The 22,643-nt window shown below is 34.8% G+C and overlaps 2 protein-coding genes across 5 annotated transcripts; one reads left to right on the top strand and one right to left on the bottom strand.

Annotated features, from left to right (window-relative positions):
• The first annotated feature begins 2,339 nt into the window (after positions 1-2,339).
• On the top strand, positions 2,340-16,762 carry BAEE (BzArgOEtase). Of its 2 annotated transcripts, XM_089738663.1 has the most exons (8): positions 2,340-2,705; positions 4,041-4,183; positions 10,109-10,295; positions 11,773-11,878; positions 13,200-13,387; positions 14,472-14,573; positions 15,077-15,127; positions 15,394-16,762. In XM_089738663.1, the coding sequence occupies exons 1-8, from the start codon at positions 2,633-2,635 to the stop codon at positions 15,702-15,704; spliced, it is 1,161 nt and encodes a 386-aa protein (XP_089594789.1). In that variant the 5' UTR covers positions 2,340-2,632; the 3' UTR covers positions 15,705-16,762. The 2 variants fall into 2 exon arrangements, with proteins under 2 accessions (XP_089594789.1, XP_028036615.2); XM_028180814.2 differs by lacking the exon at positions 15,077-15,127.
• On the bottom strand, positions 16,692-21,551 carry LOC114247796 (uncharacterized protein C14orf119). 3 transcript variants are annotated; one of them, XM_028180833.2, is made up of 4 exons: positions 21,365-21,551; positions 21,138-21,286; positions 20,059-20,279; positions 16,692-19,637 (listed from the first exon to the last, which is right to left on the bottom strand). In XM_028180833.2, the coding sequence occupies exons 3-4, from the start codon at positions 20,251-20,253 to the stop codon at positions 19,404-19,406; spliced, it is 429 nt and encodes a 142-aa protein (XP_028036634.2). In that variant the 5' UTR covers positions 20,254-20,279; positions 21,138-21,286; positions 21,365-21,551; the 3' UTR covers positions 16,692-19,403. The 3 variants fall into 3 exon arrangements, with proteins under 3 accessions (XP_028036634.2, XP_028036635.2, XP_089594805.1); XM_028180834.2 differs by lacking the exons at positions 21,138-21,286; positions 21,365-21,551 and adding an exon at positions 20,935-21,042; XM_089738679.1 differs by lacking the exons at positions 21,138-21,286; positions 21,365-21,551 and adding an exon at positions 20,778-20,886.
• Positions 21,552-22,643: the final 1,092 nt, after the last annotated feature.

The raw sequence follows: 22,643 nt of genomic DNA, 5'->3' as shown, positions 1-22,643 counted from the left end.
TAGCTTTGCGTTGCCCCGTCGCCCGGCTCGAAGATTTAGTTCGAGGCGATCTCGATAAAGAAGGTCATCGTATTGCGCCGCTTTCTCAAAGAAAATTCTTACTAGCTTACATTAAAGGCAACACTACATTATGTTTCTCAGACGAAAACAGTTAATATGTGCTTAGAAAATAAAAAAAATCACTACAGCTTTTTTGAATTTGCAGTCTTACGTCATTAATTGTGCTCTAGTTTTTAAAGCTTTAATAAATATACATTTTTGTTTCAGTCAATGGCTTATGTGAAGGAGGCCTTTTCGAGTGCCTGCAACATTTGGGAAGCGATTCACAATGATCCGTTTAATTGGAATCTTTGTAAAAGCTTAACTTTTTTCTTTTTAGGATTGAAATTGTTTCATGATATGGCCCGCAATGCAAACAAAATCTAGAATTCTAAATATTTGTTTTATTAATAAAATGAATTACTTGAAAACTTTTATTATGCTTTGTATTAATTCTAATTGATTGAAAGTACTGGTTGATGGTAAGTACTGATTGATAGTTTCTTACTGGTGGTAGGACCTCTTGTGAGTCCGCACGGGTAGGTACCACCGCCCTGCCTATTTCTACTGTGAAGCAGTAATGCGTTTCGGTTTGAAGGGCGGGGCAGCCGTTGTAACTATACTGAGACCTTAGAACTGATATCTCAAAGTGGGTGGCGCATTTACGCTGTAGATGTCTATGGGCTCCAGTAACCACTTAACACCAGGTGGACTGTGAGCTCGTCCAACCATCTAAGCAATAAAAAAAAATAAAAAAAAGTACCGTGCTTCGTTAACACAACACAATAAGCACTCATCCAGCTTTGGGATTAGTTACCCTTCTTGATATTTCCTGAGAGCTTATGACATGTCCTTTTTTAAACGAGGCTTGGGGATAGGACTCAGCGGTAGGCAGCGAGTTGGCTGTGCCCTTGGCGTTGCTGACATCCATGAGCGATGACCGGTCACCGTCCTCGCCGAACCCGTCGCTTGCGACGAAGGGTTTGTCGAGTAAATTAACCCACAGACATAGCCCACTGAGTTTCTCGCCGGATCTTCTCAGTGGGTCGCGTTTCCGATCCGGTGGTAGACTCTGCGAAGCACTGCCCTTGCTAGGGCCAGTGTTAGCAACACTCCAGTTTGAGCACCATCACACGTCTACCTACACGTCAAGGAGAAGCTGAAATAGCCTCTCAAGGCTACCAGCATAGGTAGGGAAAAAAAACGAGCGATGGTAACAGCTCATTATTAAGAGAGCCGTGAGTTCGTAAATAAAAATGATTACAGAATTCCGAACTTATATTCTTATATAAACGCCTGAACGTTTTCGTTAAATTGTCTTACTGACGGTGTCACCTAAAACACAACAATATGAACACCGCGGCTCATTTTTATAGACGAGATCGAAATTTTATTTTCATTGGGCTAACAGCTTTCCTGTCATGCAGATTTAGCGTCAGAAATGGTTGGGAAGTTGGTAAAACCAGTTCAACTTCACGTCTTAACAGCTTCGCATATCATAATAGGCATTTGAGAAATGGAAGAGGTCAAGATAAAAATTAAAACGAGAATTGATCCTTCCTTCCCAACAAGATCTATATTATTATCATTATGTAGCTGTCTTTATTGTGGTCTGTTATTTCTTTATAAGAGAGAAATAGCCTCAGTATGTGACAAAAAAAATTGTGTGTGTGTGTGTGTGTGCAAAAACCAAAACCATTTACGATCAAATCAAAAGAAATGTTAAAAAAAATATTTTGTATGATATATGATACCTACTTCACTGGCTGTTACTGAGGGAATCCCGTAAAACCTTACAACATTATTAATAATAAATCACGAAGATACGCGAACTATGTAGTTTAGAAAAAAAAATCTTTATGAACTCATTCTTCTAGTGAAATCTAGTGGTTTGAAAATAAAATGCATATAGTAGAGGCCTTTTTGGGAGGATCATAACGCATGTGCTAGTAGTATAAGAAGTGTCGTGGTGTTCTCGACGTCCATGAGTGACATGGCAACATAGGTCATGACTCTGACTGTCTTCAATGAAGCTAAATATATAAAAAACAAGTCCATTGGTTCCTAAATCATGATATATAGTAGCAAACCCTATCGCTTAGTTTGGCCGTATTAATATTCCACATCAGATCGCACAGAAATCCATTTAATTAATAAACGAGTAAATCCTTCAACAAGTCATCATTTGTTTAAGTTGCAAGCCGTCGATCTGGCCTATCTTGTCTTCACATAACCAGTTTCGGAGTTTCAATAACAAATTCTCAAATTTGTTTATGAGCGGACGCGAGCATATCTAGTCCGATATTAGCATTGTAGTTGACGCCAATGGTGCGAATGAGCTTACGAGGAAAATCCTATTGTAGGTTCAGACAAGTCGCGACCACTATAATTGAGGTACGCGTTATACGTAGCTTCTACATGATGTACTAAAATCGATTTCGAGAAAACATTATTTATTGATAACCTTAAGTTTGTGGTCAGCGACAAAGTCAGGATCGGCTAAGTGAGCTATCAGTCGTGCGCTGTGCGTCCGCGGAACCACTGTATTCTGTACTTTTTATTTATTATTAAATTCAGTTATTTTCGTTTTAAAATGAGAATCCCGTTCGAGAAGATACGAATCATCAGCTGTATACTTGTGGTCGTGTCGTCCAATGTAGTCGGACGTGAGTATGCCTTAATAACTTAAATAAACATCACTAGTTTTTGCCACTACGATTGGCCTTAATTTAATCTTAAGTTAAATCAAGTATTTTACAGTTCAACATTTGTGGTAACGTAGGTATTTTAAAAATAGCTTTTATATCATCACTTCCCAAGATAGGTGGTTTTGATAGCAAGCATTATACGGTAACAGATTTCGTACAATACTTGATTCGGAGTATAAAATCAAGTTGCATGAATATATCACTAAAAATCACCTACACAATTTAAAAGCAATTAGCACCGTAGACAATTCAACGATCCGGCTTGTGGTTAGTTCCACAAGAACATAACGAGCGGTAAGATGATCGCAAAATGCAGATAAAAAACATTGGAGTTCTATCGTTGATGTGTAAAATGTACAGATTATAACGAACCATTTATAGCCGTCAAATGAATTACGCAACTAAAACTATTTTGTGGAAACATTGGAAAACATTATACGGGTATTTATTTATCAATGATCGTTTTACAAGAATTGCTCACAAGGAAAACGGTTATGTCAAGTTAATGATAACGTTGGGATGTAACGCATGAAATAGCTGCTGTCGAGCAAGATTCTACGTATGTCCTACTGAGTACATAGATAAATTTGCACTGGAGTATATACATGCACTAATTAAGATTGTGAATTTAAGTGGATCTTACAAAAGAAAAAAATAAGAAATCAAAGTAAATTATATAGTAAATTTATAAAAAAAATTGCCCTAATTTGTACTTTCGTGGTACCTACCAAAATCTTGACCGTTCGTACAATGGTTTGATTTCACTATTAATGTAATAAAATATTTGCACGTATTATTTTCCTATATCCTAAGGTATTGTAGTTAATGCTATCACATTTTTGATCAAAATTAATTTCACACAGGTGCTCAGCTAAATTCAATCATTTGCAAGCGAAAAGCAGCCGTGCATACAATTTTATAATTATATGTTACAATTATTTTTAAATGAAATGTTTAATAATTCTTTTTCAATGGCATGTTCCGGTGATAAGTTGCCATCGTGGACATCGTGGTAACCATCGCCGTGCTTATTTATTAAATACTTCATACAATACGATTTGAAGGGATTATTAGGATACCAGTTTTCAAACACAAATTGAGTCTTAGACTGTCTCGCGTCATAGCCAGCTCCGATAACCGGTTAACTGCAGAGGGTCCGTAAGTTTGTTTACCAGACATTGGGGAAAACACATCGCGATAAGCGCGAATAAATTACCTATAATAAATTTGTTTGGCGGTTGTACGTTTTTTTAGTTTGTACATAAATATTGTGACATAATCTCATTATTACAGAGAAATGCAACGGCGGTGCGAACTGTATACCTTTAGAAGAATGCACAGACTTGTTCCAGCAACTAAAACAAGGAAATTCGCCTCAGTTAACGAGGTTGCTGCGAGGCCTTCATTGTGGCTTCGAAGATTTGAATTCGCCAAAGGTATTGTGATTTTAGCAATTTGCAGCTAAGGGATTTTTATACAGACTTTCGAGGCTCAGCTGTGGGAGGCCGAGGAGTACCTACTCGATAGGAAGCGGTTCTTGTTACTCACAAAAGTGACATGAATAAGCCTAATCATGTCTGCCGTGAAGCAGTAATGCGTTCTAGTTTAAAGAGTGGGGCAGCCGTTGTACTTTATAACTGAGACTTAGAACTCATGTCCCAAGGTGAGTGGTGGCACTTCGATTGTCGATGTCCATAGGCTCCGGTAATCACAAACTTATTACTTACAAGTGTACTTTGAAAGTGGGCTTCGAAAGCTAAGTACTTATGCGTCACTCTCGACAGGGGGTTGACATACCCCATATTAAGTCAGTACATACGCGACCAAGCCGCGTTCCTACTCGGTCGACTATATCCGATATTCTGCAAGCGAAGTAAATTATCCCTTCATAACAAGGTGACACTCTATCAAACTTGGATACGTTCCGTCTTTACCTATGCAAGTGTAGTGTTTGCTCAGGCCGCCTCTCTGCGATTCATACAATCCAGTTTCTGCCGGATAGCCGTTGGAGCACCGTGGCATGTGAGGAATGTAGATCTTCACGACGGCCTAAATCTAGAACCGATATGTAGGTATTGTAGAGAAGCGTCAGAACGCCACTTTGAAAAAGCAGCGCGGCACGATAATCCTCTTATCGTGGCCATCGCTAACTACATATCCCATATCCGACCCAGGCGACGGGGCAAAGCAAAGCCGCCGTCCCCCAAAACTTGTCTTGTCGGATCCTCCGGATCTACTCTCGGTGCTTTTAGGCTCTTCAAGCACCGGAGTTCGGCGTGCGAATTAGCCCATAGACACAAACACTAGCCCTAGTAAGAGCAGTGCTTCGCTGAATCTATTACCGGATCGGAATCGCGACCTACTTAGACGATCCGGCGAGAAATTCAGCGGGTAAAGAAATCGTCTTTCGGTTTTGTTATAAAGAAAAACCAATCCAATACAACGAAATCTTGTATAACACCAGATCGTACTATATATTACTCATTAATATTCTCAAAATTGTAGTTTGTGACATAATGACGTCATAAATATCATGCAGTATGTAGTACTTTATCCTGTCCAAAAATACTTCAATCACCGACAGTTAGGCGTCTCCAAGGATTCACGAGAATAGTGTTCGAATTTAGATTTTCACTGAAGTGTGTTTTTCAGTGGAGAAGAGTGAAAGACTAGGTTTCTATAGCTCAGTTTGTATATTTTTTTAAAGTTTGTAAACAGCGTTATGTATTTTTAATACGCTTTTATTAGCTTCATACGTATGTATCTTTGTAACGGAATCTTTGAACATGATTTTGACCCCCTTCAAAACGTCGGATTAACTCGAAATTAGGTATACTTATTTATATTTGATAATAATAACTGCACCTTGACATCCAAAAAATATGCATTTAAATTAATAGACATAAATAATATAATAAATTTTAGAAATTTAAGGACATCAAAAAATGACTTATTTAAATTAAGTAATAAAAAGTAGCAACATCGCTACAGTATTTTATACACAATTTCCTAGCTATAAATTTAGCTAAAAAAATACCTGTTTCTATTGAGCAGGAAAAAAATATGACATGTTTTAAGACTTTGGAATCTGCTTCCAATTTAAATTAATTAATAAGACAAAAGAGTCACACTCTTGCAATTACAAATCAATTAATACAACTAGATTATACCCATCAAAAGACGTTAACGTTTCAATTATTAACATATTCAATTTGGTGCATCAAAATTTACAAGGGATGATGGGTAAAGAGCTAGAAATTGAAATGTTTTTAAATATGCATAATATTAATATATTCTGTGTTACTGAGCACTGGTTTAGAAATTATGAATTATTGTTTAATTTTAATGATCACCAGTTGTCAAGTTCCTTCTGCAGAGAGAACGCTATTCGCGGTGGCTCACTGATTCTCGTTAGTAAATGTTTGAAATGTAAGGAACGAAAGGATGTAGTGGCCCTCTCTGTTGAGAGAATTATTGAAATTTCCTGTGTTGAGCTTGAGCACCTCATTGTTGTCTGCGTCTACAGACCTCCTGATGCGTTATATGATTCTTTTGAAAATATTTTGGAAAATGTATTGCTGAAGCTTTCTGTTTCTAATAAACAAATTTTTGTATGTGGTGATTTTAATATTAATCTTTTAGAAAACACAAATACCACTATTAGATTCAGAACACTGTTAAAGTCATATAACCTCCCAAACTTATTTTTAGAGCCTACTAGGACAACGACCACATCGGCAACATGTTTAGATAACATATTTACAAATGTAACACCGATTAACAAAAAAATTATTAATCAGTTAACATCAGATCATAGTGGACAATTTGTGTCTTTTGAATCTAATATCAATTCTATAGATAAAAATACTCTTGTGATTGTTCCTATTAATAAAAAACGAATTGAGAAGTTTAGAAATAATATTAAGCAAGAACATTCAGAAATTATTTATAACCATAACCCAAATTTGTCATACCAGAATATGTTTGAGAGAATTAATTTGGTCTTTGCTGATGTATTTATTCCTAAAACTGTAACATTAAAAAACAAAACAGTGTTCAGCGAGTGGGCCACCACCGGAGTGTACAAAAGTAGAAAAAAGTTATATGATCTGTACTCTGAAAAAGCCTATAATAATGATGAAACATTTCATCAATATGTCAGGAACTATTCAAAAGTATTTAGAAAAGTTTGTTTAGCGGCAAAACCTTTACATTTAAGTGATTTAATAAAAAATGCCCCTGACAAGATAAAGATGACTTGGAACATCATTGGTAGAGAAAGTGGAAAAGTCAGAAATAGCCACCAAGAATTCTCATTAAAAATAGATGATAAATTGGTAACTAGTCATAAAGATGTGGCTAATGCTTTTGAAAAGTTTTTCTCTGACATTCCAGTTTCAACTACCACTTCTCTAAATTCATCCCCCACAGCAGCTGAAATATTATTGCATAAACATGTCAACAAATGTAATGAAATTTTTAAATTTAAGGAAATTAATTCAAGCAATATTGCTTGAATAAAAAGTTTTAATAGCCTTAATGTAAAAAATACAGCTGACTTGTGGGGAATATCAGTAAAGGTTTAGAAGTCTGTAATAGACATTATTGCTCCTCATGTTGCTAGTATTTTTAATGATTGTATTAGGTGTGGTGTATTTCCTGACTTAATGAAACATAGTAAAGTGATTCCTCTTTTTAAATCTGGTAGTACTGATGACCCCTCTAACTATAGACCTATTTCAGTACTCCCTACGTTGAGTAAAATCTTTGAAAAAATTATTTTGACACAACTTTTAGAACATTTTAATTCAAATAACCTGCTTCATAATAAACAATTCGGGTTTACCAGGGGTCGCTCTACAACTGATGCAGGTGCTTATCTAGTCAAAAATATTTTTAAATCTTGGGAGGAATCACATGATTGTCTTGGAATTTTCTGTGACTTATCCAAAGCATTTGACTGTGTTGAACATGAAACATTGGTGAGGAAACTACATCACTATGGTATTAGGGATGGTGCATTGGAACTTATTACTTCCTATTTATCAGGACGGATACAAACAGTAGATGTGAAAGGTAATAGATCTTCAGGTACCTTGTTGAAAATGGGTGTACCTCAGGGTTCCATTTTGGGTCCTTTTTTATTTCTAATATATATAAACGATTTACCTAGTTTTATTGAGTCCCGACACGAGGTCGTATTATTCGCAGATGATACATCTTTATTATTTAAAATTAAACGACAATTACAAGTCTATGACGAAGTGAATGATGCGATTTCGTGTGTGGTTCATTGGTTCCGTATCAATAACCTATTATTGAATATTAAGAAAACTAAATGTATTAAATTTACTTTAAAATGTATTAAACCATCCTTAAATGTGAGACAAGTGGATAGTGATGTAATTGTTTCTGAGGAATCATTGGAGCTTGTTGAGTCAACCGTATTTCTTGGTATAACAGTGGACTCCAAACTGCAATGGGGACCTCATATTCATAAATTGGCGAGTAAGCTCAGCTCTGCAGCATACGCAGTAAAAAAAATTAGAATGTTAACAAACGCGGACACGGCTCGTTTAGTTTACTTTAGTTACTTCCACAGTGTCATGTCCTATGGCATTTTGCTATGGGGCAATGCGGCCGATGTAGAAACGATATTTATTCTGCAGAAAAGAGCTATACGCGCTATTTATAACATGCACTCAAGGGAATCCCTGAGGGAGAAATTTAAAGAAATTAAAGTTCTCACTATGCCATCCCAGTACATTTTTGAAAATTTGATGTATGTTCGTAAACATATTGAGGAGTTTCCTAAAAAGTCGGACATACATAATAGAAATACTAGGAACAAACACAAGCTTGTTGTGCCGATGAGTAGGTTACATAAGATATACGAAATTCATTCGGGTGTTTGTCTGTGCGCCTGTACAACAAAATCCCACAAGATGTTCAGAACCTACATATACATAGATTTAAGAAAACTGTTAAAGAACATCTGTGCAATAAAGCTTACTATAAAGTCAATGATTATCTAGAAGATTGCACAAAGTGGGAATGAGTTGCTCGCTCCGGGCATTTCAATATTGTAGTAATTATTACGTTATAATACTCATTGTAAAAAACTCATATTAAAAAAAAAAAATGTAATATTAAAAAATTCATAAATAATAATTTATTAAAAAAAAAAAAAAAAAACATGCCCGCTGAGTTTCTTGCCAATTCTTCTCAGGACGGAGGCTAGTTCTTGTGAATTGGCGGTAGTTCTTTTGACGTTCAACAAGTATGTACTTTCATTTATGTTGAATAACATTTTTTTTGATTTGATTTGATTTGATTATGACCGATGAAAATTCAATATTTAAAAAAAAATGGAAAAATTGAAATTGAACTAAAAAATGAAAAATAAATAGGTAATAGTTTAAAAAAACTTACAAAATACGCTTTGATAGAAAATCCAACTAAAAAATAGAAAATACGTTTTAATAAATTTGAATTAAAAATATATGTAGTGTAAGAAAAAATGGGTGCTTTTCAGGATATTATCAAAATAACCCTTCTACTCATATCTGTTCATAAAATATTTATAACTACTTATACCAGGCACCCCACGTTTTTTTACAATAAAATCATTTTTTCTTGCGCTATTTTTAATTCAAATTTATTAAAATTTATTTTCTATTTTTTAGTTGGATTTTCTATGAAAGCGTATTTTGTTAGTTTTTTTAAACTATTATTTTTATAGTTTTCTTTTGTGATAAATAATAAATAAATAGTTACTGTAAGCATTCTAATTCTGCCTAAAAAAAATTCACATTAATTCCACGAAAAGTGAAATGTACTGGAAACGCCGGATATTGTTGAATGAATATTTTTAATGAACGTGAAATGTCAGTTATTAAATTCAGGGTTAAAATCTTTAGTGTAGGACGTGATTCGTTTTGTGGATACATCATTCACAACGAGGCCGAGTGATTTTTTTGTAGAATTTTCGGTTTGTTTTGTATAACCAGGAGATTATGAATAATTTTTCGTCAATTAAGATTTTTTTTTAAAATGGAAAATAACTTTAGGCACGCACATAAAACATTTAAATAATCAACAAAATAATCTATACTTAATATATAAAATAAATCTACAGTGGTTTTTACGGATGTTCCGTTATAACTACTGAACCATGCATCCGATTGACTTGAAACTTGGTATCCATGTAGAAAATACATGTACTTAATGGATAGGCTAATATTTATATGAGTGTTGGTGTCCTTAATAATAATGACAATTTATAATAATGTTAATTTTAAATGCCCAGCGAAGTGGGCGAGTACGGCTAATAATATATCAGAATTAATCGTTAATTCCAGATTTGTTGCCCGCCAGAATTCTTGGCACGGAGGAGTGCTTTCAGCAGTGCCGGCACTAACTCGAATCCTACGTCAATATTACCGAACGAAAAAGTCTGTGGTATCCAAAATAATGACAGAATATTTGGGGGTATACAAACTGAAATCGACGAGCATCCGTGGATGGCGTTATTGAGATACGATAAACGTGAGTTGTGTTTTAAAAACTGATATTTAAAATTTTTAGATCGGACGAGCTCACAGATATGTACAGATTGGGCACTCATTACAGATAAATACTACTTACTGGTGGTAGGTGAGTCCGCACGGGTAGGTACCACAATCCAAGCAATTGAAGGGTGGGGCAGCCGCTGTAACTATACTGAGACCTTAGAATTTATATCTCATGGTGGGTGGCACATTTACGTTGTAGATGTCTATGGGCTCCGGTAACCACTTAACACCAGGTGGACTTTGAACTCGCCCACACATCTAAGCAATAAAAAAACCGGACATACATACCTATTACGTAATAATATCGGGAGTGCGGTTTATTTGAAAATGTTATTATCCTTTAGATTTACCTATAATAAATTTAAATACTTGTTGTTTGCTTTTCCTGCTTTAACTTAACAACTGCTCATTCAATATGGATTGACTTAGTTCCTTACAGCGAAATTATATATGGGTCGGCGTATATACGTTAACTTGGCGCTATTTACACACATAGTAAGAACCGATGACAATATAATATTATTATTATACTTTAGCCTACTTTTCTGACAAGAAACATCAGAATTGTTCTTTTTTTTCTTTCGCATTGTTATCAAAACGTATTTTGTTTCGTTCCTAAGCTATATTTATACATACTTAGACACACATACATACATGATATTTTGGGAAAGTAATAATTGAATAAAACAACGCCCCGATTAATTCAGTTTATAACATTCATGATGATACATGTCTATTTGCAACGAATTATTTAATCTGTTTTTGACATATGGAAACTATACACGTAGGTACATAAACAAGATTTTAAGTTCAAATATGGATTGCATTTTCAAGCCGTCAGCGACCTTGACCTTTCTGTATATGTCCGACATGTTCGTGCGAACGGAAATATTCCAACGTAAAGGATTTCTGTAGAAATTATAAGTTTTATTTACGCCTACTATTTTGGCTCCACGGTCCCTTTTTCCTTAGCTACGTGCGTCAATTGTTTTTTTTTCTTTTATTCTTATATTAGTATTCTCTGTAAATATTAACTTCATTGGAAAAATTAATAAAGGCTTATCTTATCTTATTAATACGTGAAGCAAAAACTTTGTACCCCTTTTTACGAAAATAGCTCGGACGGAGGAGTATGAAATTTCTTACACTTATAGAGAATATAGAGAAGGAGTGTATAATGCTAATATTTTTTAAAAATAATGCATAAAATATACTTTAAATCAATAAAGAAAACATTACACACACTACCATGTATTTGACACAAACACATACATAAAATATTATACTCTTTGTTTACTGTCAATTGGGAAACTTTTGTTATTGTTTAGTCTGTGGTCGAATTGAAAATAGATTAGCCGTGTTCTCTGTGTACTCACTCTGTCATGGTAGCAGTATTCCGGAGATGTATTCTAGTTTAATAAGTAACTTTAATAACCTATATTACGTTTTAGCTCTTGGCTGGGGTTTCTACTGCGGAGGTGTGCTGATCGCCCCGATGTTCGTTTTGACTGCCGCACACTGCGTCAAGGGATCAGATCTACCTTCGAGCTGGCAATTGTAAGCTATCAAATATCAATAGAAGTCGTCGTGGCCTAAAGGATAAGACATCCGGTGCATCCGTATGTAGCGATGCACCGGTGTTCGAATCCCGCAGGCGCCTACCAATTTTTCTAATAAAATACGTACTCAACAAATGTTCACGACTGACTTCCACGGTGAAGGAATAACATCGTGTAATAAAAACCAAACCCGCAAAATTATAATTTGCGTAATCACTGGTGGTAGGACCTCTTGGGAGTCCGCACGGGTAGGTACCACCACCCCGCCTATTTCCGCCGTGAAGCAGTAACGCGTTTCGGTTCGAAGGGTGGGGTAGCCATTGTAACTATACTGAGACCTTAGAACTTATATCTCAAGGTGGGTGGCGCGTTTACGTTGTAGGTGTCTATGGGCTCCAGTAACCACTTAACACCAGGTGGGCTGTGAGCTAGTCCATCCATCCAAGCAATAAAAAAAAACAAAGGTGGTAAACTTAGGATTTCTAGATTTAACAATATTATTCAAATGGATTCCCCGGTACCAGAGAAATTAATGAAAATCGTCTATAATCTAAAACTTAATAATATAAATTCGTGTATTTCTTCCATATCCCGTCACCCCGTCACCACACGGGAAAATTAAATTAGCGGTAAAAACTCGACAACATACCTTTTTACAGAAAAAAACAGGATGAATTGATAACCTTTTGGAAGTCGGTTAATAATAGGGTTATTTATACAAAACTATTATAAAATTACTAATACATTTTTAAATCCCAAATTGTACCAGGTTAATTTAATTATAAGAAAGGTAATACGTGAGTGATGCATTTAACTTTACCCTAAGTGCGCGATGCGCAGACGCCCCCCGACTCTTTTGTCCAGAGCTTACGACTCGTGACGATTACTATGCCAAACTATTTGACATGTTCTTGTTCGTGGTAGGCAGCGGTTTGACTCCTTTTTTTTATTTTTTTTATTGCTTAGGTAGGTGGACGAGCTCACAGCCCACCTGCTGTTAAGTGGTTACTGGAGCCCATAGACATCTACAACGTTAATGCGCCACCCACCTCGAGATATAAGTTCTACGGTCTCAGTATAGTTACAACGGCTACCCCACCCTTCGAACCGAAACGCGTTACTGCTTCACGGCGGAAATAGGCGGGGTGGTCTGCCCCTGGCATTGCTGAAGTCCATGGGCGACGGTAACCACTTACCATCAGGCGGGCCGTATGCTCGTCTGCCCACAAGGGCTATAAATAAAACGTCAAATTCGAAGCTATCCTTTATTATAGTTTAAGTGTGATTTTTAAATCGATATTTAAATATTAAATCATCAGATCACAGGTTCGATTGGGCGAATGGAACACGTCTACCGAGACGGACTGCGTGGAGGGCGACTGTAGCGGCCCCGTCCAGGATATACCCGTACAACAAATAATTGCACATGAAAATTATGATCCAAACGACAAAGACCAGCAGAACGATATTGCCCTCTTGAGACTCTCAAGGAATGCGCAGTTCAATGGTATATTTTTTACTGCCAATGTAGATATACGAGCATACAGCCCCGATATAAAAGACCTATAAAATACTTAGACTTAGACTCTACTTAAAAAAGACAGAAACCAAAATTTTCTATAATGCAGACCAGGGTGTCCAAATTTTGTTTTCATTGAGGCCCAAACAATACGAGACATAAAAACAATTGATATGAGTTTTAACACTTCTCTTTTCTGTCGTAGGCCTCATTTAATTTGCGTTAGCTCAGTGAAATCACTAAAATTCTGGACAATCAAATAATCGCCGTTATAGGTATTGAGGACTGCGACCGTCTACGGTCCCGATATAAAGATGAAACTTTGCCCATCTGAAGTAGATGAAGTCATCACCGTCCTGATCCCTTTGTATTTTTACCGCAAAGAAATCCCACTTTCTTTTGCATTGAGAAAGTATTTATGTTATGTATGGCCATTTCGATAAAGTGGCACACACAAGAACCCTCTCATCGTGGCCGCTGGTAACTACATATCAGATCCTGCGGACCAAATGGTAAACAGTCGACGTCACCCAAAACACGTCATCTCGGATCCTCCTGATCCACTAACGGTGCTTTTAAGTACCCCAGGCACCGGTCATCGTTCTCGTCGAACCCGTCGCTTACGACGAAGGGCTTGGCGAGTAAATTAACCCACAGACACAGCCCACTGAGTTTCTCGCCGGATATTCTCAGTGGGTCGCTTTTCCGATCCGGCGGTAGTTTCTGCGAAGCACAGCTCTTGCTAGGGTTCGTGTTAGCAACATCGTCAGGTTTGAGCCCCGTGAGCTCACCTACTAGCCCGGCGACGCTGACATGGTCTCTCTAGACCATCATCTTAGGTAGGTAGAAAAAAAGAAGTTATGATGTTATGTACTCAATACAGTCAAAATGTCTACCACACGACCCCGGTTATTGAAAGCGGTAAACATAAAGGAGCGTAAACGTCACCCAACTTAACACACTAGGGGGGTAAAATATCGAATGTCCCAGAATAAAGACTATTGTGCCCTAAAAAAAGTAAATAACTGAGAGGGGTTTGTTTGATCATTCATATTTAATTTTTATATTTCAGATTTCGTAAGTCCCATCTGTCTACCGACAAGCAACGAGTTGAGGCAGAATGAATTTGAAAGTGACTATATGGAAGTAGCCGGATGGGGAAAAACTGAAACACGTTAGTAATGTCGATGTTATCACTGTAAATGTTTGGAAGGTTTTTTTTATTGACGGACAGACTAGTTCTCGGTCCACTTGATGGACTGATTATCCCAGCCCATGGACATCAAAAAGCTAAGGCGCTACTGAGCGCTACCTACTTATAGTAATGAGGTGCAAAACTCAATAGTATATAGCTTAGAATGTACATATACTTTGCAATAGAAACAGTTAGGATAGGTATAATAACAAAATAAAAGCCTGAGACAGGAAAATATGAGAAAAATAACGTATTTGAGAAGATAATACTGCTACTATTGATAAGGGAATGTAGCAGTAGCTTAAGATGGTTGAGTTCGCAAGCCCGTATCCCTTGATGAATAGTCAAAGGACTTGTAGCATTAGTAGTAGCTTGCATAGGAATTCCCTAATTTTCTACAAGCCAACTATTGTTTCCCTTGCGATCTTCTGTACTTTATAATACACTGGATCCGTTAGGTTAATTGGCCTTAAATTTGACAGAGAACTACAATATCTACGAGCAAGAAGGGATCTACGATACTAGGCCACCAGGTGGGCCACATTATACCGAGGCTTTAGTCTCCTCTAGGTTTATAAGATAATATTAATCAGGCTCCTAATCTAGCATGTCTATATATATATCGCTATATTTTGGCATGAATCTTTCTCCATACTTCAAGTTTATATTCTAAAAGTTTCAAAATATTAATATTATTCTTTTATCCAACGCTAAGCCTAAGTCTAGTCTTTGCACGAGCTTGATGCTGCTGCTGAAGAATACACTGAATACGTCCTAATGGTAATCAATGATATTACAGGATCCGAATCTGATGTGAAACTAAAGGTTCGAGTGCCCATAGTGAACAGAGAGGAGTGTGCTAACGTATATAGCAACGTGGATCGGCGCGTGACTAATAAACAAATATGCGCTGGAGGCTTAGCGGGCAGGGACTCCTGCCGAGGAGACTCAGGAGGCGCGCTAATGGGCCAATCGCCTAAGGCCAATAATTGGTACGTTTTCGGGGTGGTTTCCTACGGACCTTCGCCCTGTGGCACCGAAGGCTGGCCAGGTGTCTACACCAGAGTCGGATCTTTTATGGATTGGATTCTTTCCAAACTCGAACAGTAATGACGATACATACCTAAGTACTTTGGTATTAACAAACTGTGAGTTTCGGTGAAGAAAACGGTCGTAGTGATGTGAATCTGTAATTAGCGTGTAGTTTACAATCAGTGCCATGATATTGTCGTCTTCTTTATTGTACGATGACGTGGAACATAGTTCCTCGCAACGTAGGTTGTGGATAACATTTAAGTCCGCCAGTCTGGGTCATGAAAATTATTAAGGTCGGTGCTATTCGAGACATAATCGCAGATTTGTACAGTGTGCTTAGTGCCAGTTTTTTAACGTTCTCGATAGCGTAAAAGTTAACCCAATTTTGTATGCAGTTGGAACAGCGCCCCTAGCGGCAAACGTAGGCTAATATGAGCTAACTTTTACGCTATCGAGAACGTTAAAAATCTCGCACTAAGCACACAGATGTCAACGAACTGTGAAGTTATGGTGAATGTTTTTACGTGATTGGGACTGAGCGAAATGAATCTACCTAAATAAATTTTGGAAATTCGTTAGTAATTTTAAAATCAATGCAGTATATTTCTGGTTTTATTGTAGACAGCTTAATGTTTAAATTAGACAAAACTAGTTCGTTAAAAACGGGTTTTACCATAACAATAAACGTCGTTCATCATAGTAATATTAAATTGTTAGATTCAGTGTTCGAAAATAGATTTCCTGAATAATATTTCACATTATCTATTTACGTTTTAAATTATTTATGTGGTTTTCCTTATGTCAATCAAGTTTTTTTTGTTTGTTAAAATGTAAATAACTAAGAATTTAAATAAGAAAAAAGCAATTACTTATATTTATTATGTAGTTGTTCACCAAATTCATTTGTTATTTTAGGCTAGTTGATATTCCAATTAAGTCTCAGTAAAAATCACAGTGTATTTTTAATGGTGTCATAAAAAACTTAAAGCGAAACCATACGCAGCCATTATCAACAGTCCGGATGCTATATTGAATAATAAAATTGAAATAAAACAAAACACATTATTGTATACTACAACAATTTTATTTTTAATAAAGTATAAATATATCAATAAATGTTTATTAAACCTAAACCAATCTTCTTCTTTTTTAAATTATAAAGCAAAACTGTACGGAATGTAACTTTATTTTGCAATTTGAGAATGTAACGAATTAAATATTAGTTTTGTATTAAAATAGTTGGCACTCATTTTGGGTCTTTCAGATCTAGGAATAACAATGTATAGATAGATTTATTATACATTTATTTTTTGGTTTTTATTAGAATATTGGGTAGACCGATAGGCGCTCCAAAATTCGCCTGAGAATACGATCGAGAAAAAAGCGAAGGCATTAGTCATTGTAGAGTTGTGTGCTAGGACAGCAAAAAAATGAGATTTTTTTTCTTCTTTTTTATAGTATATTTCAGTTCAAGAGTTCACGGTTCATCTGGCCTTAAATGGTTACCAAAGACCATATTATATATCATAATGTGAATATCGCCACCCAACTTGAGGCTTGAGGTTTGATTTTCAGTACATAATGTTATTTAACCATCATCATTGGAAAAACATGACCCTGCCAGCGTGTTTTGAGCATGGGCATAGTGTCATTGTTCAGTAGTATTATAGCCAAGCGCCTTGTCCTTATAGGCCACAACAACTTATACGCCACCAAAAATGGGTTGGCAGGTTTTCAGATATGGAGAAAATTAAAATGAGTAAAATTCTGTTGTTTGATGCATATTTGCATTATTTAGTTTTTGTCGGTATTTGAATACAATTCTAAGAAGCTAGAACAAGCTGCAGCTAAGAACAAGTGGAATTCGTGGCGTTTAAAAGATTAAATATATGCGATAAATTAATACATAAACTTATAATCAAATATATGCGTTGAGAATGTCGTAGTTTAATCGAAGGAAGGTTTTTGTGGATAATTAATATTCACTGAATTGGATCTAAATATTTTTTAAGCTATTGCATATAGCTTTTATCGCGGGCTTTGAGCGCGGCGACCGAATCAAGAAATTCCGTAATGAAAATAAAACCTAACACCCCCACTCCGCCTACCATGTAGCTCGAGTTATATTCATACGTTGCGCTTGTGTAGTATTTGTGAAAAAGCGCGCGGCCTGACGTCGCACTGCATGCGCATCATGAAAAATCTGCCCATTTTGTTAATGTTATAAATGAGTCGTCTATTATCAAAGGTGGCAATCTGTGCATTTGGACAAAAAAAAATTATTGATATGTCAATACAGATTTATTTGAATATAATCGTCTCCTTCAAAGAATACGGTTCAAAACCTGCATTAAATAAAGGTTAATAGTTAACCTGTTATTTATCTAAGATGTCGTTCCGAAGAGTTTTGTGACTGCCAATGGAATACAAAGTCAATAATTCGTTTTTCTGATTTACCAATCATTGTCCAAAAGTCAGATTGCCGCCTTTGATAATAGTCGACTCAAATATAGTGTGGTCTTATTTTATTATTGTTTTAATATTAAATTATTATTGGCTAATTATAATTGCCGAAGTTGATAAAAAATGCTATGCAATAGCTTTACCGCGGCAGTCCCCAAGTGCCACACGTGTTTTTAATTTTTACGTCACAAGTAAACCCTTCAAAACCATCAAAATCATATTGGTTAACTGTCAACTGTTCAATCAGTGTGTTCTCAGCATACGGCTTTTGTTACGTATTATAGAAAAATATCGTGATACAAGAAATTAGGAGCAACTACAAAAGCCACGTATATATAAAAGATATTACACCTCTCAAACAGGCATGTATTTACGTAAGGTGCTTTGTATTAGAAATTGGACTAGATTTTTATACCTACCTGTGAAACCTCTAAATACACTATACTAAAAACAAGTTTGCAGATTCGATTTTTACAAAATAGTGTTTATTTTCCTTTTCCCTGGCAGACATTCGTTAATATTATTGTGTGTTGAGTTAACGCGTTTACTGTGGAGTCTTGTCCGCTAGCACTAGGGAAGCTTGGATCATAATTAGTAAAGAAAATTTTATTGTCAAGCATACATTGCTGCACAATGTACATTTACAGCTTTGTTATTTTATAAAATACTACATTCTCAACGCTAATTACTAAGATCTGACCTAAATATTTTATAACTCTCGATAAAATATTAAATAAGAACATAATCAATAAAATTTTATGCTTATTTTAAAACAGCTGCTAAATATATGAAACCCATTGTATGTTACAAAAAATATTATTAGATACAATTAAAATAACATTCATGGTTCATTCCTATTTTAACCTGTCCATATTACAGATAATTTAAGTTCTGGAATGATAACCATTGTGTGCATTAGAAAAATAAACGCAAAACAATAAATAATATAATAAAAAAATACTGTAACATTTGTACTCATTAGAGTGCTTTTACGTAATATTTTCTTGTTTTCCTATTAAAAGATTACCAAATTGTAATCAGTATTCTTATAAATATGTATAAAAACAACAAATATCCGCATTATTAAAATCACTAAATATGCATAAATGGAATGATACAGCTTGAGTTTATAAACTGGAATAAGTATTTTTAAAATTTGGGGCACAATTGTTAATACTTGTTATGGTAATGTCCTATACAGGAAATTTTATAACACAAAAATGCTCATTTAAAAAAAAAATTTTTAAGAGATTCACAATTATGATTTGAGACATTATAATACTTAGCGTGTCAATATAAATAAAATAGAAATTATGAAGCAGCTACAATTTCAACAGGAATGTTTTCTGGTACCTGATCCTCGTGTTCGGGTTCTACATTCTGCTCATTGATCCAAGGTTCATCAGTTCCATTAACTTTAGGCCCATCAGTGATTATTTCGTGAAGTTTCTCACCAAATTCGGAGTCTATTTCAGATATTTTATTGACAAATCTGTCCTGTTCTTCCCGAGACCAAGTTGGAAACCATTCATTGAATAGTTTGATCTGAAATCAGAATTGAGTTCCTATAATTGTAGACTAGAAATAAATCATCTATAAATATTATAAATATTACATTCGTTAAATATTTATATATATTTTAAAAAAAAGAGGACCACCAAATTGTAACTTAAATGCAATGATAAGTAGAGTCACTTTTTAAGTGAAATAAATTATGTATTAGTTAGTACAATGGTATATCAAGCATAACAGCTATTGTTATATCTTTGTCTATTAATCTTTTTTTGTTACTTAGGTAAGTAGACAAGTTCAGAACAAACCCTGAGGTTAGCTGTGTTTTTTCATAACAAGTAGTCATAGAGTGTTACCCTGCACTAGCTACAAGGTGAATTGTTAAATGGTGAATAGGTTAAGTTAAAAATGTAAAAAAATATATGATTATGTTCATGATGAAAAATTTACTCACTCGACACTGAAATAGGCTGACCGGTTTATCTTGACAAGTCAAATTTGCCATGGTAGCAGCCAATTGTTCAGGCTTGTCACATCGTGATGCAGCAAGTACCGGCAAAAAATCTTCACGCTGTAGTTCACTAAACTCTCCAAACCATTGTAAGAGGTATCGCATTTGAGCTTCAGAGGTTAGACCTTGCGCAGACATTCTTGGGGTTAATATCCGAGGCCCAGCTAAAAATTACAAATTAAGGGTTTACCAGAATCTAAATACTATCGATATTGATAATAAATAATTATATATGGTGTATATATGGTCATAATATTAGTTTGTTGTAGTTTATTTGATCATACTGAATATAAAGCAGTTGTACGAGATATTGCCATTAATATCATTCTACCTTGATATCTAATCATCTCTGGGCCTCAATAAATTCTATGAACATAATTCGATGAGGAAAATGTGGTGATCAACCAAAGGTTACTTATGGGTTAAGTTAATATTTTACTAGAAAAATTTCGAATTTAAATGGAAATGAAACATAAAATTCCACAACATGTATTAGTGGTATAGCTCAGTAGGTGGTGGCATATATGTTGTAGTGTTTGCACTCCAGCAAATACCATACACATCCACACACACCAAATAGATTAAAATCATAATCAATTATCTTCACAATAAAAATTAATAAACGAAATATAGAATTAATATTTGTTTCGTGACCTACTTACTAGTTGGAGGTGCGGGAAAACAAATGCAATTGATTAGAAGAGCCATTTAAAAAAAAAATCAGATATAAAATTTAACAGGAGACCCACTCGGCCCGCTCTGTAATGATTGAATGAAAACTATTATACTTTCTAAATAATATTAACTCATTTTGCATACCAAGGTCAACCACCTATTAATTTCACCTTTCAACTTGTTATGTCACAACTAACTTTCTAATCTTGAGAGTTGAATTTCGATATAAATTTACGAAATTAATTTGTCAAGTTGATTAAATACTGTGACATTTGCTAGACTTGACTAGACTAAACCCAATGCCAATATTGTTTGGAAAATTTTAAATAAAAAAATTATAAACTTACTTTTTTATCTGCAACTTTTAAAAGCCTGCTTTTTATAAATATTCCTCATTTACTACCTACCCGTCCTGACGCTTATTTTGATTTTGCTTTTATTTGCAGTTTCGTAGGTGGCTTTTCGTAGGTACCTAATGCTGTTGTGTTTTTGTCGCCTGTAGAGTTATAAAGTACTTAGACATGGCTATTTGTATTAAATTAGAAAATTGTAGTCATACAATTCATTGACATACCACGAAGATACAATGAGATAAATTATGAGCTGTTATTTATAAGTAACAGATAAAATCTGATATAGTACTGTTCTATTTATTATTTGATTAAAAGAATTTAAATAAAAAAGTTAAGATTCACAATTTTTGACATTTAATGCGTTTGCCTACTCTATCCCACTTCTATATCCGTGCCTACTCTATATTTGAATAGAAAGAATTAAGGAATTAAGAAACCTACAAAAGACTTTTTGGCGGGAACGCGAGGAGTGAAGTTGTGTGATTTGTTTTATTTTGTCTATTTAGTGTTTCTTCGGGTTTAAATGTGTAATAACGGTGGTTTATTAACTGTTGAATATCTGTGAAAGTGCACAAATGTGGGAAAATGAAACAAAGTCACTAGAAGTAAATTCACGGGATCCTCCAAAAAGCCCACTGAAAAAATTTCAGTAAATGACCACCATTTTACTGAGATTATATTTTATCCCATATCATCTGTTATCATTTTATTTCATCCCAGTTGATTAATATCTCAAATTAATCATCTTCATTTCATTTCACTCCATATTATAATTTTTCATAAAAATAAGGATATAAATTAAAATAAAATATGACTTAAAGGTCTTAGTTACCAGGTCATTAAATCCCTTTAAAAAAAACTTACAAAAGAATTCTCATCTCATTCAATCTTTTGCAGGTGAATGAAGTTAGCCCCTCAAAAAAAATTTTTGTTCCTATTTTATACTTATTTTCTATTAATACGTTTGTTCATCATTTGTTCATGATTGTTCACTGTTAATAATTGTTTGTTCTGCATTTATTTATTTAAAAAAAATAATTAAAAATATACCTACAAGTTAGCCCCTCTAATGCAATTTTTAATATTTTTTCATCCTTGATGACTCGTAAATATTCATTTTCGATTGTTCTTACATAAAACACGTTTGTTCTCTTTCGAAATTACTCGTTTTTTGTTTAATTTACTATTTTTATTAGTTGAATAAATGTATGCAAAATATGTGCACTGCGCATGCGTCAACTATAATGCCTATAGTCGGATTTTTAATTAGACGAAGCCAGCTGACAGTAGCTAATGTCACTTTGTAAAATAATGTTGCTATATTTAAAGTAATAGTGATGCGTTCAGTTCTCGTTCAATCACATAAATGAACAATGAGTGTGAAGAGTTAATCATTAATTTCAAACTATAAAAGAATATTATTTATATTTTACAATAAAATTGTATTAAAGTGATCCAATATAATAATATGTTACTAGTAGTATGTAACTACAATCAGTT

The sequence above is a fragment of the Bombyx mandarina genome, chromosome 25, assembly GCF_030267445.1.
Source record: "Bombyx mandarina strain Sakado chromosome 25, ASM3026744v2".
In the NCBI taxonomy this organism is placed as follows: Eukaryota; Metazoa; Arthropoda; class Insecta; order Lepidoptera; family Bombycidae; genus Bombyx; species Bombyx mandarina.
This window is presented reverse-complemented; position numbering and strand designations above follow the sequence as displayed.

Excerpts from the sequence above, each read along its gene's own strand:
- BAEE (XM_089738663.1), top strand. The coding sequence starts at position 2,633 with ATGAGAATCCCGTTCGAGAAGATACGAATCATCAGCTGTATACTTGTG. Across the intron at positions 2,706-4,040 it reads GTCGTCCAATGTAGTCGGAC|AGAAATGCAACGGCGGTGCG; the intron begins GTGAGTATGCCT and ends TCATTATTACAG. Across the intron at positions 13,388-14,471 it reads AAGGAATGCGCAGTTCAATG|ATTTCGTAAGTCCCATCTGT; the intron begins GTATATTTTTTA and ends TTTATATTTCAG.
- LOC114247796 (XM_089738679.1), bottom strand. The coding sequence starts at position 20,823 with ATGGCTCTTCTAATCAATTGCATTTGTTTTCCCGCACCTCCAACTA. Across the intron at positions 20,280-20,777 it reads TTTTCCCGCACCTCCAACTA|CTGGGCCTCGGATATTAACC; the intron begins GTAAGTAGGTCA and ends TGTAATTTTTAG. Across the intron at positions 19,638-20,058 it reads TCAGCCTATTTCAGTGTCGA|ATCAAACTATTCAATGAATG; the intron begins GTGAGTAAATTT and ends TTCTGATTTCAG.